Raw genomic sequence first — 13203 nt, 5'->3', positions numbered from 1 at the left:
TCAATCATGTTTCCCAGCTCTGGACATGTGAAGCAGGCAGGACTTGGTGTAGAGGTCGGGGAGAGGCCAGCTCACAAGGATGTTGGTAGCATTGTTATCAGTCCTGCATCTCTGTATACTGACGGCTATCTGGCTGGAGCTTGCAAAGCTGGGGTGATGTTCAAGAATGATGCACATAAAAACAACCATGATATGCCATATTCCTGGCTGTCTCTGGGAGAAGCACTGAGGCTGTCCTGATTGTGTGATGTACTCTTTCCATTAGTCCAGCACAACATCCAAAAGACCGTTCAGACTCTCTGGCAGCAGCTCGTGGCACAGAGACGGCAGGAGCTGGAGGATAACTTCAAGACTGATCTTTCTGTGAAACCTGGAGAGAGTGAAGTGAAGATTGAGGAGGTCACCCCACTCTGGGAAGAGATGATGCTCAAGGCCTGGCAGCATTACCTAGGTCTCTGTCCACTTGGCTTCAGGGAATGGAACTTCTGAGTCTCACAGAACCAGGCTCCCCCAGGGTTTCACTCAGGGCCCAAAGCCTTTTACACCAGACCTTCTGTCTCATCCCTCTGGTGGGTGGGATTTATATCACTGAAGCCTCATGAATCTTTGCTCACAAAGAATGAATGCTGCTTTGCATCTTGGTGAAAGGAAGGCCAGAGGTGCCAACCAAGCAGCAGATTCTAGTAATCTCTCAGAGGGAAGGGCCACCATGTCAGAGCTCTAGCCTGGGCTCTGGAACTTAGGGTGCTAGGTCCTGCCCTGATACTCACCTACCAGGTTTGAAACCTTGCGCCAAGTCATGCAGTGACCTGGAGCCTCAGGTTCTTCATGTTCCAAGTAAAACTCTTCATCCCAAAGATATTAACCTCCCTTGCATTCTACCAGTGACTCAACATTTTTACTCTCTTAGCCAATGCAGCTGTAGGAATAATGGTTAAGTTTCTTTTTAAAGAGGTCATTACTCTCAAGTTATGGCTCATATATTGTTTTAAGTCTTTCAGCATCACGAAGTTCACAGTAATTCAAACCTGTAGCCTGGGCTGTTTTCCTTACTGGAGGCAGGCACACTGGGCTTGTGCCCCCTGGCTTGCCCTTTGAAAGCCAAGCCAGCTGTAGAAATAGTGTGTGTTTGTTTCCCTCTTAACTTCACCTCTGATGGTCTTTGCCTCTCTGTCGCCAGCATCTGAAAAGAAGTCACTGGCCAGTCGGTCAAGTGTCGGACACCACAGCAAAGTCCCTTCATGGAGTGGAAGCTTGTCCTCAGCCATGAGGCTGATGCCCGGGCGGCAGGCCAAGAACCCTGAGTGCAAAGCAGAGGTGAGCCCAGACCCCTTTTCCTTAGAGAACATCAGGCGTTCGCTTCAAACCCCCATGTATCATGTCCTCTCTCTCTGTTGTCACTGGATGTGGTCTAACTCCATGTTCTTCTGAGCATTTACGGGTAATGCATGTGACTTCCCAGTTGAGGCTACATCTGTGGGAGTCAGGTCTTAGGTTAGCTTTAACCAGAAGCATATAAATATGGGCTCCACTTGAGTGCCAAGAGCAGCTGTTCCTTTTGGCATTAAAACCCAAACCAATCCTTATTCCCATTCTCTTTTTGAGTCAGGTGTACTCGGAGAGCCCTAACCCACAGCTCAGCAGGAGCTGGGTGTGTGGACGCAGCAAAGGGGGACAGAAGTGTTGGTGCCATTGTTGGGAGACATGGTGGTGGATCCTCTTGACCCTGTGGGGTTGAGCTGTCAGGGTTTTCTAGTCCGCGTCTCTAAAGCTGCATATCAAAGCATCCTAAAACTCGGTAACACTGACAGTGAAGTTTTTGTGATCGTGGATGCCGTGGTGAGGAATCTGGAGCACAGCAGGGGTTGGCGGTGTCTCTATTCCCTGATGTCTGGGGCCTCGGCTGGGATCATTGGAAAGCTCACTTACTCACACATCTGGGGGTTGCTGCTGGCTCTAGTCTGAGACCTTAGCTGGGGATGTTGGCCGGAACATCTACACATGGCTTCTCCGTGTGTCTTGAGCTTCCTTACAACCTGGTGGCTGGGTTTTAAGGGATAAATTTCCATAGGGAGGGAGAAGGAGAGAGAGAAAAATGGAGAGAGAGAGAGAGAAAGAGAAAGAGAGAGAGGTGGAGGCCACATTGCCTTCCGTGACCCAGCTTTGGAAACCATGCAGCATCACCTCCGCTGCAGTCCTTTTTGGTCCAGAAAAGCACAGAGTTCTGCCCAGGTTCATGGAGAGGGCAATAGACTCTACATCCTGGTAGGGAAGTGGCAAGGTTCTGCAAGAGACCATAGTACTGGAAATATTGCTGAGGCTCTCCTTGGAAAATACAGTCTGTCATATATTCTAATGATGGGGTCACCGCCTTACCTTCAGAGGCAGAAGGTGGTCATTCAATAGGCATGGCCTTAGGCCCAAGAGACCTTGGTTTGTGATTCACTTAACTCCCCTGAGTCTTTATTTCCTGACTTGCACAATGGGACAAATAACTGTGGGAAACTGTGGGAAGGGATTCCCCAGGGAGTGGGGTAGACGGTTGACAGACACATTACACAATTCGAACTCTGCCCATGTAACTTTGGAGATTGAGGTTAACTCCAAATCCCATGTGCTCAGAATCTGGGCCCTGCTGTCACCATAGGTCTGTTGTCCACTCTGGTCAGTGTCTGATGGGGAGAAGAGAGGATACTGGGAGAAGAGAGGAGTGAAGGGCTGCCTGTAAGTGCCCAGACTGCCAGGAGAAGGGGGCTTTCTTCTTTCCAAGGTTCAGGAGTAATAGGCTTCAGGACAAATGGAGAAAGAGCCTGAAGATAGAATGAAAGACAGGAAATGAAATTGACTAGGCTGGCCGGCCCCCTGGTGTTCAGACCTGAGGGCAGGCTGTGTCTTCAGTGCATTGGCTTGTGGAAGACACTACTCATTAAATTTGTCCACAGACTTACTGGCTGACTGAGTGAATAACTGAGATCTCCTGCCAGTGACATCACACAGCTATTATTAATCCCATTTTATAGATGTGAAATAGAATCTGAAAGAAAAAGTCAAGGTCTTTGAAGCCAGGAAGTGGCAGAGTGGAGACAGGATCTTCATTCATAGTCTCTGCACTTCTGAGCACACCCTTAGTCAACTCCAAAACCTCTCGGAGCCTCAATTCCTGAGTTTACAGCTGGGAACGTACTCTGTTTACACTAGACTATGTGGAAGCACTTGGAAAGTGCAAGTGCTTTACAAAACTCCAGTATAGCTCTCTCTGCCAAGGGCAAGACAAGACCATCTCACACTTGGTGGTACAGCTGCACCTAGCACGGGAAGCAGGAGCATCCCCGCTTGTGCCCAAGCACTTGCTCCTGACCAATGCCATTTGTGGCAGGAGGGGTCCAGCCCCTCTCCCCTGGGCTTCCCTGGAGCATCTACTCCTTGACCAAGTTAGCACTGTCCCCAGGAGGTCAGGTCAGTCTGGCTGGGCAGCTGTGGAAGGGACAGCTGAGACGCTGGGCATGGACATGCATTTTATGGGAACCCCTGTGGCTATTGATGCTGTGTCTTGCCAGTGGCAGCCCCCACCCCCCGCCAGGTCACTGGCACTGGCACAGTTCAGTGCCTCCGAGTCCTGGGGAGATTTGTTGAGCAACAGCCCATCGGAAAGAAGCTTGAGTAAACAGCAATGTTTGGGACCATGTAGGTTTACAAATGGCTTATAACAGTTTGCTCTTGGCTCTTGTTGAGAGATCTGGAAGAAGGAATACTTGAAGTTGTCTGTCTTTGGTGAAGGCGAGCTGCTGAAGATGTTGTCTTCTACATCATTTGAGGTCTCATCCATCCATCCATTTATTCATTCATTCAACAAATTTTATTAAGTGCTTATTCTGTACCCTGCTGTAAGTACTGAGGTTACAGAAGAGAGAAAAACTGACATATTTTCTGCTTTCATGGAGACTGCATTCTAGGAGGTGAAGATAGACAGTAAAAAGATAAATACATTTGTAAATGTTGAGGTGCTAATTGCAATAAGGAAAAGTGGAGCAGGGTAAGTGGGAGAGGGTGATGAGAGAGGTTCTGGGCCACTTAGATGGAGGTGGCCAGAAGCCCTCTCTGGCAGGGAGGTGTGAGAGCAGAGAAATAAGGAAGGACAGGAGCCTTGTGACTCTCCAGGCAAGAGTGATCAGGCAAGGAGGACCACTGGACAAAGGCACAGAGGCAGGAGTGTGCTGGGGGTTATAGGGCAGCAAAGGCCAGTGTGGTTGGACTGCAGTGGGGAGAGGACAGCCTTGGGGGACGTCTCCCTCAACTGTTGACACCAGGAAGGACTGTGCTTTTCCACAGCAACTCAAACAGCAGAACTTCTGACACCATTACGTTTTCCTCTTTCATTTGGGCACTTGGAAGCCAGAGAGATAAGCGTGGCCCAACTGGTGTAACTGCACATGCCCAGTGGGATAAATTTCTGCAAAACACGTGTACACACACACACATATCTCTCCCTGGCTTCTTCCTTCCTCACTGAGCCCCATTTTACCTCCAGCCTGATTTATGTATCTTTTCTACAGCTTATACTGTCTTGTGGAATTTTAAAAGACAAATTATTTTTGAAACAAAGTGGACTATGCTTTAATTAAAAAAAATTAGCTGCGTCTTTACTGAGCAGCATCTCCTACCAGTAACTCAGTCTGGGCTGGGCACAGTGCCTGGTACATAGAAGGTTCTTAAAGAATGTGTAGGGAGCTGCACAGAGCCCCCCCCCCCTTTCTGTGGGATGAAACTCACCAGCCTTCAGAGCCCGCATCCATCACTCATCTGCGCGAGATGCCTTTGTTGCTAACAGAAGGCACAACTTCTCAGGTACATATGTACACTGTGATGTCATAGGATAAGAGCATCAACTATTTGCCCTGGGGTCTGTTTAATTATTTTTAAAAATTAATTTTGATTATTACAGCTGATTACACCTCGGTGAGCAATGTAATTGATATTTTCTAATGTATCCCAAGGAACATTTTGTATAACACGCTTTTTGTTGTTGAAGGTTAAAGACTCTGTTATTGGTTTTTCCCTAAATATGCCCACATCATTAGTCCCTCCAGTGAGAAGGTCGCCATCTGGAAAAAGCAGCATGGAGACATTATTCAGGCGCAAGTGCATGAAATTGGTGTTTCTGCATCTTCTGTCTCTCTTCTGGAAAGAAGGGGCTTGTAATTAAAGGAGTTGGTTTTGGAGGAAACATTATTCATTTGGTGTTATTCCTTATCATGTCAGTGGCTGACAGCTCTATAGCACTGACACATTGTTCCTTGGAGTGAGACACACGATGTACGATTCCTCATGCCTTTTACCTATCTTCATTTTCAGTAGAAAATGTTTTCTTCTTGGCAGGTGAGCTGAATTTTGAGGCAAGGCTGATATAGAGATGTTATTTCTTCCTTTTCTCCCCCTGACCCCCATCACAGTCCCTTCTGGGACCAAAGTGTGAAGTCATCGTCTCTACCAGGGTAAAGGCTGTGGGTGTCAGCCTGTGGGACAGAGGTTGGGACCTCGGGCTCCCTTGAGGTTACCAAAGGACAACTCAGGGTGTCCAGGAAGCCACTTCATCATGCCCCCTTCCGCTTGGAGGGACCCAGGGCACACACTCTTGCCAGCCACCCCTCTTCCCAGCAGTAGGAGCGGCTTTGCTCATCTGCTCAGCTTCAAACTTCCTTGTTTAAAAACAAGTTGAAAAAACCATCAACAACCAGTGTTTGTTTCCTGGTTTTAGCAGACACACCTTGGCAATGTATGATGTTCACATTATGGGAAACCAGGTGAGGGGCTGACAGGAGCAGGAGTTCTGTGTACTATCTTTATTATTTTTCTGTGGATCCAAAATTATTCCAAAACATAAAGTGTGTCATCCTCTGTTTTGTTTTTTTTTTAAACATCAGCAAACAGAAAATGGGCAGATGGGACACAGGAGCTAGAGGTCCGGTGGGAAGGGGTTGTGAGGCCTGTGAGCAGGGGGATGGGCAAAGCGGCTGCAGGTGGCAGGATGGGCATGGAGGCAGGTCAGGGCAGCACTGGGGCCCATAGGTCGGGGGTTAAGCAGGGGAATGGCACTTTTCTGTTTGTACAGGTTAGATTGGAGTTTAGGGCTCTTGGGGGAGTGGACAAGCTGGGGGCTGTAGCATCATTCAGGTGGGAGATGATGGAGGCAAGGCAGTGGTTGGAGCAGTGGAAACCAAAGAATACACAAGAGAAATTGTTTAATCAAGGCTGGCATGAGCAAAAAAAAAAAGAGGGCCACCAAAGACAGAGGCCCTAGCTCCGGGGCTCTTAAATCAGGCCTCGAGAAGAGAGTGTAGTGGGCCCAGGTGTAGGAGGTGTGGGAGGTGTGGGATTCAGATGGTTCTGTGGGGCTCTGCGGAGAACGGGGACCAGAGGGTGGACGCTGAGAGTACAGGGCCGCCTCTACCCTGTAAGGAGGTGGGACCCCCTCTGGGGCGGGGGGCACACAGCCACCTGACCCAGGTCTTGTTCTGCAAAGTATGAGCTAGATTTCACCCCACCTTCCTTCTGTGTGGACAGCTGTTCATGCAGGGGCCATGTGTGCCTCACCTGAGCAAACTTAGAGGGTTTATAGAGGAGCAAGGGCCGGTGGGGCAGGGCCGGGTTCTGTGTCTGCCACGTCTCCATGGCCTTTGGAGATAACTGAGCAAGCTTTCAGTTGCTGTCTTCAAAGCCATGTATTAGAATTTTGACATGGCCCACGTAGGGAAGCCAGGGCCAGGTGAGAGTTAACAGAAGGGGATGAGAAGGCACCCAAAGGCAGAGGGTCGCACACTGCAGTTGCTAAAATACCAAAGACAGGTTTCTGCAAGAATTTTATGTCTGCCCTGGCAAGAACACGAAAGCACTAAACATCTACTCCAAGGCTCCATGAGGCCCTCTAAGGGCTGCCCTGTGGGCGAGGCCCCCACCCACCCAGACGCACAAGAGCCTCCTGCAAAACCACCAGTGCCCATGCCTGGGGGCCTTGACGATCTCAGAGACTGGACACTTGTGTGGGCAGGATGACCGTGGACCTGCCACAGGGTACTTCCTTGAATGTGTGCCCAGGCCCACTATCACTCACCCGCAGCCACGGCGCAGCACTGCCCCTGGTGGAGGATGAGATGCTGGCCGAGACCAGCCATGGGGTGACAGCTGTACTAAAAGCAGCCTTGGCTCAGGTCCCTGGCAAGGAAAATGACATTTTTGACCATCCACTCTGAGAACTTTACCCATTATCCCTTTTAAAAATCATTGTGGAAATTTTCAAACAGATGTAGAAGTAGGGAAAATAAAAAATGAATCCCCATGTATCTATCCATCACTTCCACAAATTTCAATTCTTGGCCAATCTTGTCTCTTCTCTATCCCTACCCGCTTTCTCCCTCTGCACAGAATAATTATGAAGCAGCATCCCAGACATCATATCATTTCATGTGTAAATGTTCCTGTATACTTATTTTCTCTTTAAAGAAGTCATGGAACCCAAATAAAAGTTGCAGGGGAAGCAAGCATGCAGAATTGGAAGGCTTGAGCAGTCGCTGTGGGAGTGATCAAGCTGCTCTTGGTCTTGCTTTCTGGCGTGTTTGCATTGGTCTCCTGCTGCTGAGAGATTTCGGTCTTGCTGAGGCTGAAGGTGCAGTGAGTCCCCGAGGATCCCACTCCCCTGTTTCAGGAAGGAGGTTGAGGTCTGATGGGACACAGTGCTTTCCAATTCAGTGTTTTGGCACCTCTGTGTCCAGGGGTGAGCAGCCCTAGAGGTGGAAAAGCCTCAGATTTCACTCACCTGGGCAAAAGGCTCACGAGTCAGGAGCACCCCAGGGCTAAGAAGAGTGTTTTGAAAATAGAAAAGAATGGGCTTTGAAATGAAGGGGAAGTAAGCGGTGGAGTTGAGGGGACCAGCCAAGGAAGTCAAAAAGCAACTATGAAAACGGAAGTTAGAATTCCCAGAGATGTTCTACTGTAAAAGAATTATAATCAAAAATCTTTAAGAAGGTGTAGGAAATTTAAAAAATCTGAAATTTAGAAGGTCATCACAGGGACTGTTTTTACTTAAACTTGTTGTAAATTCAACATGATGTTGGGCAAGAAAAAAAAAGACTTTCCCAGGAGATGAATGTGCCTTTAAGAGAGATGTTTGGAAGCAGGTAGCCTAAATTTGGGGGAAAATGAAGATGCATGAGAACTTCTAAAGTTGAAGGGGTGAGAGGACCCAGAGATTGGTGAGGTCTTGATAATACATCCTCACTGTAGGGCAGGAGGGCAGAAAGACAGCCTGTGTCAGCAAATCAAGGGAGGAGCGGGGCTGGAGGGACAAACCATTGGAACCCATGGAGAAGAGAAGAGTGATTCGAAAACCTGCAAACACGGACTTTATGAGAAATCGCAACGCTGTGTTGTTGGAAAACCCAGTAGTGCTCTGTGGGGGGAAACGTCTTGTGAGCCAGTAATTAAATGGGACTCTCTGTTAGAGGAATAAAACCACTCAGAAACAAATGAAAGTATAATTTTTAAAAAAGACTTTGTAAAGTATAAATCCCTCTACTGACGTGAGCATTGTTACTGAGATCTTCTAATAAATGGAATCTTGGTTTTCTTAATTGTGGTGGGCGAGGCTGCCAATGACACTTTCTCTTGATGCTTTTCCCGAGATTACTCACCCTAAAAATACTGCCACTCTCCCCAGCCTGGCCTTAGAGCTCTTCATGGTGTGTCTAGACTAGAATTACTTCCAGAAGGGACTTCCATTACGCTCTGGTTGTGGTGGTATTCGAATGCAAGAAAGAGAAAAACGGTGAAGTCCAGTATCTGATTTCTTAAACCTCTAAAGTTTCCTTCTTCACTTCAACTGAAAGTAAAGTCTGAATATTATGTATCGTAGCCCTTGGTCATGCAGGCAGCTGTGTTCCAACACCATATGCAGAATGGAGCTTCCCAGGGCAGCAAAGCATCCTGGTGGTGGAGGTGAGAACACAACACTGTAGGGTCATAGAAATGCAGCCGAGGCCAGGGCAACGCTTGTGTGTGTGTGTGTGCGCGTGTGTGAATTAGCCCTTTAGGTTTTCTGCCAGTGTTCTGGGCAGTCAACCAGGACACTCCCTCTCATTATCTCTCTTCTTTACACACACACCCACACATCCCATTCTTAAAACAATTGATATTAGAGCCCAAAGGAAGGACATGGTTTGAACCAGAAACTCCATGCCACAGCTGACTATGGACCGCAGGTCCCTACAGCAGGGGATGTGAAACAGCAGCCCCGTGACCAGCACAATGTTAGTGTCCAGAATGAGGGGGAAGGACAATATCGGGCTGATGGAAACGGTGGCTTTTCTTTTCCCATTTTAAGAGTCTTAAACATTACTAGGCTATCACAAGTCCTTGTTACAGGAGCTTGAAAAATAGAAGTCAATGAACAAAGCAAACACTGATACCTTTAATGATGTTTCTTTACCAAGTGCATCATTTGTGAGACAGCTTTATCTTCATAATAGAAGGATAATTAACATCACTAATTATCTAATTAAGTTCATTAAGCATCCACCAACAGCACACTGTGAAGTTGACATTATGTTCTACTGTCAACAAATGCTTTTGATTTCTTAGGAAGTAATTAAAATGTAAATTAGCATGCGATTATATGCACAGGCGAAGTTTTGAATCAAATATTCATTTCAAAACTGCTTAGAGCAAGATAGTTTTTGGGTTTTTTTTCTTGAGTAAAGCAGACATTTTGCTATTAATGGTATATATTAAAGTTGCCATTTGTTGTTCAATGTTTGAATCATTGCGAGGTTATAGTGCTGTATGACAGAGCTTTTAGTTAATATATTTGCTATTGTGCTTTTGTGCTTATTTGATCATTTTATTTAGCATGTGTGTTTGTGTCCTTTGTGTTTAACAATATCACAACCAATTTTTTTTTCTGAAAACTCTCTGTAACTTAAATTCTCTAGCTGAGCTTGCCCTTTAAAGGCATTTTAGGTCAAATCTTTCAATGTATTCTTTCCATCAGGTTAGGCTCAGGGAATATCATCAGTGACTTGCTCAGAGCAGGTGTCCCTACATACACAGGGAAGATGGAAGCTGCCCAGATCAGACTTGTGGTCCACCCGTCCTTGGTTGCAGGTTCACATTTTTCTGCTTTCTTAGGGCAGCCCCCTGGTTTCTGATGAATTATTATAACTGGAATGGGCGTGTTGTAGCTCTAGATACAGTAACTTCATCGGGTTAGAACCCTTCCTGAAACATCACAGTCTCTAGGCATTTTCTGGAAAAGAGGCTCCCAAGACAGAAGCCACCATGCCCAAAGCCCCAAAGCTTTCCTTCTTCAAACAATCCTAATGGAACCCTGGAATGCCCATCCTTTACTAAAGCTTACAGTTTACTGCAAGATCTCAATGCTTTTGATGCCACCTCTGGCCATCTTCTCCCTTGAAGCCACTGGGCCATTTGAGCATCTAGCTGATGTCACCTGTTCAGTGAGGAGGAAAAAGTTCTGCTCATGATATTGAACCTCTTCAATCACTTCTTGGATGATTTTTTTCAGGGATGGATTTAGCTGGTGCCAGATCCAGGCCCCTAAGTTATGTGGGGACAAGATTTCAGATAAATGCAGAGAGAAATACAGTGGCCTAAGAGAGACTGTCTCTTGTCCTCTTGAGAGGATCAATGTCAGGGCTTGGCCGTGAGTAGAGCCTGCAGAACCACTAGCTACTCATCACTGTGGGTGCAGACATCCCTGTAGTCCCAGCAGAGGAGAGACTTGTGTCCTGGGGTGGGTGGGGGCAGACATCATTGCATGATGACTGGTGGTGGATTGAGGCCATCTGGACTGTGGTGAGCAGTGGCACTGCTCCGAAAAACTCACCCGCACGGGACCAGGGCTCTGCATAGAGAAGAGCAGTTTAAGGTGGACCCTGACTTTTGTCCAAGCTCTGCTGGCAAGCTAGGAGCTCTGGTGTGGTCTGCATTGATCTGGGAGAAGGGCACCATCTGTCCAGAGGGGACTCCTTTTTCCAATTCATGCAAAGGACAGTGGCTAGGCTAGCAGAGACCCTGACCTGACCAGGGGATCCTTCTGCTAAAATTGCATAACAGTGACCCTCTCCTAATGTGCAGCAAGTACCTACCTCAACTAGTACATAGAATTTCTCTACCAGAATTTTCTTCTCAACTGTTTGCTCTTTTTAAAAAAAATTTTTATTGGAGTATAGTTGATTTACAATTTTGTGTTAGTTTCAGGTGTACAGCAAAGTGATTCAGTTATACATATACATATATCCACTCTTTTTTAGATTCTATTCTCAGATAGATCATTATAGAGTATTGAGTAGAGTTCCCGGTTCTATACAGTAGGTCCTTGTTGATTATTTATTTTATGTATAGTAGTGCGTATATGTCAATCCCAATCTCACAGTTTATCCCTCCCCCCCTTTCCCCCTTGGTAACCATAAGTTTGTTTTCTACATCTGTGACTCTATTTCTGTTTTGTAAATAGGTTCATTTGTACCATTTTTTTTTAGATTCCACATATAAGCGATATCATATGATATTTGTCTTTCTCTGTCTGACTTCCTTCACTCAGTATGACAATCTCTAGGTCCATCTGTGTTGCTGCAAATGGCATTACTTCGTTCTTTTTTATGGCTAAGTAATATTCCATTTTATATATGTCAACTGTTTACTCTTAAAACTTAACGTGGTCTACTACATCATGACTTATTAAGGATGCAAAGTCCACACAATAAACGAATATTTAATACTGAGAGTAACTCACTTCATCCCATGGCTGGCTCATGGTCCCGCCTCCTGCTGGTCACCGTAAATGGCACTAAGGGATGGCTCCATCACAGTGCTCCACAAAAGCACAGGTGCCGCTCTGCCACCTTGGAGCAGCCCAAAGCCACCTCTCTGAGTGCACTTTTGGTCATTCAGCCTCACAAGAAGTGGGGTTAAAGTTGTTTTGCTTTTGGCAGCAAGATGATAGCTTGAAACCTCTCCAAGAGAGCAGGCACTGGGGTTATGGAAGTTCCACAAGTCAGTGGAATATTCTCAACATAAAGTCACGACCACTGCCCATTGAAAGGCACATCGAATCTAAATCATCTTTTGAAAAGTTGTTAGGTCTGAATGTTCATTTTCTTCTCCAAAGACAGAAGCATCTAGTCTGCAAAGGTTAGAAAAGTTTAACTAGATCGTCTCACCTCCTTCTGCTAGTTATTTACTGATTTTCTTTCCTTTCTCTTCTATAGTATTTTATTTTATTACAAAATCAGGCTGTGTTTATATACCATATATGATGGCTGTCACTGAGGAATATTTCAAAGTAACTCCAGGTCCAAGTCTTCAGCTCAACCCACAGTGTTTTAAGGTACATAAATACTTCATCATATGCAATTCAACAACATATGAATTTATTGAAGACATAGCAGTCCTAAGAATATAAAGATGAGTAACACATGACCTTATATTTAAAGAATCCTTGTAGTCTGGTTATTTATCTCCCTAGCTAGATTATATTGTATCTAAGAAGAATTACAGTAGCTGGGTTTCTGAAAAAAAAAATGTATATAGGTCAATATTTTGTAAATTAAAACTGATTTGAAATTAATTTAGGAACTTGGCAACTTAAAGAAATCCTGAGTTGAATCCTTTTGAAAACTGAATACAGTCCTTTACTTTGAAGGCCTATTATATCCGGGTATCTATTTTGAAGTTCAGGTTTTTATAGATTAGATTTCCTAATGTGAGGTATACCCACATTCCAAAAACTAATGTTGTGGTTGGGTACGGTATCATCATTCCAGGAAGGCCTTTCAGTTTTTAAAAATTGTGAGTTATGGCTAAGGAAAACACATTTTTTGATTGTTTATTTCTCTAAATTTGAATATTTAAAACTTAAACGTATCCATCGATGCAAAAACGCTTTAGAGTTCACAAGACAGAAGTGTCCCAAACTATATAAATGATAAAACGGCAGATGGTCCTGGAGTGGAGAATCAGTCTGAGGCCCTCCCAAGGCACTGCTGCCATTCACAACCACTAGGTCCCCACTCCCAGATCGGCCACGAGGCGCCTGCCGCGTAAGTTACAGTCGTGGTCTCGCCCTGGGACCCATCTATTATGAGAAACCATTTTGGTTAATTAAAAAAGTCTTTCAAAGTCTCAGAACAGGAA

The 13203-nt window shown here is 45.8% G+C and overlaps 1 protein-coding gene across 1 annotated transcript in view; it reads left to right on the top strand.

Annotated features, from left to right (window-relative positions):
• WDFY4 (WDFY family member 4) overlaps positions 1 to 13203 on the top strand; it is a 277765-nt gene that overhangs the window by 143680 nt on the left and 120882 nt on the right. Inside the window, exons 38-39 of the mRNA XM_082425453.1 lie at positions 266 to 451; positions 1181 to 1317. Of these exons, the coding sequence (XP_082281579.1) occupies positions 266 to 451; positions 1181 to 1317 (323 nt within the window). The remainder of the gene's footprint in view (positions 1 to 265; positions 452 to 1180; positions 1318 to 13203) is intronic.

This window comes from Balaenoptera physalus (assembly GCF_965194825.1).
Source record: "Balaenoptera physalus genome assembly, chromosome: 14".
Lineage (NCBI taxonomy): Eukaryota > Metazoa > Chordata > Mammalia > Artiodactyla > Balaenopteridae > Balaenoptera > Balaenoptera physalus.
Note: the sequence above shows the minus strand (reverse complement) of the source record. Positions and strands in the feature narration are given on the sequence as shown.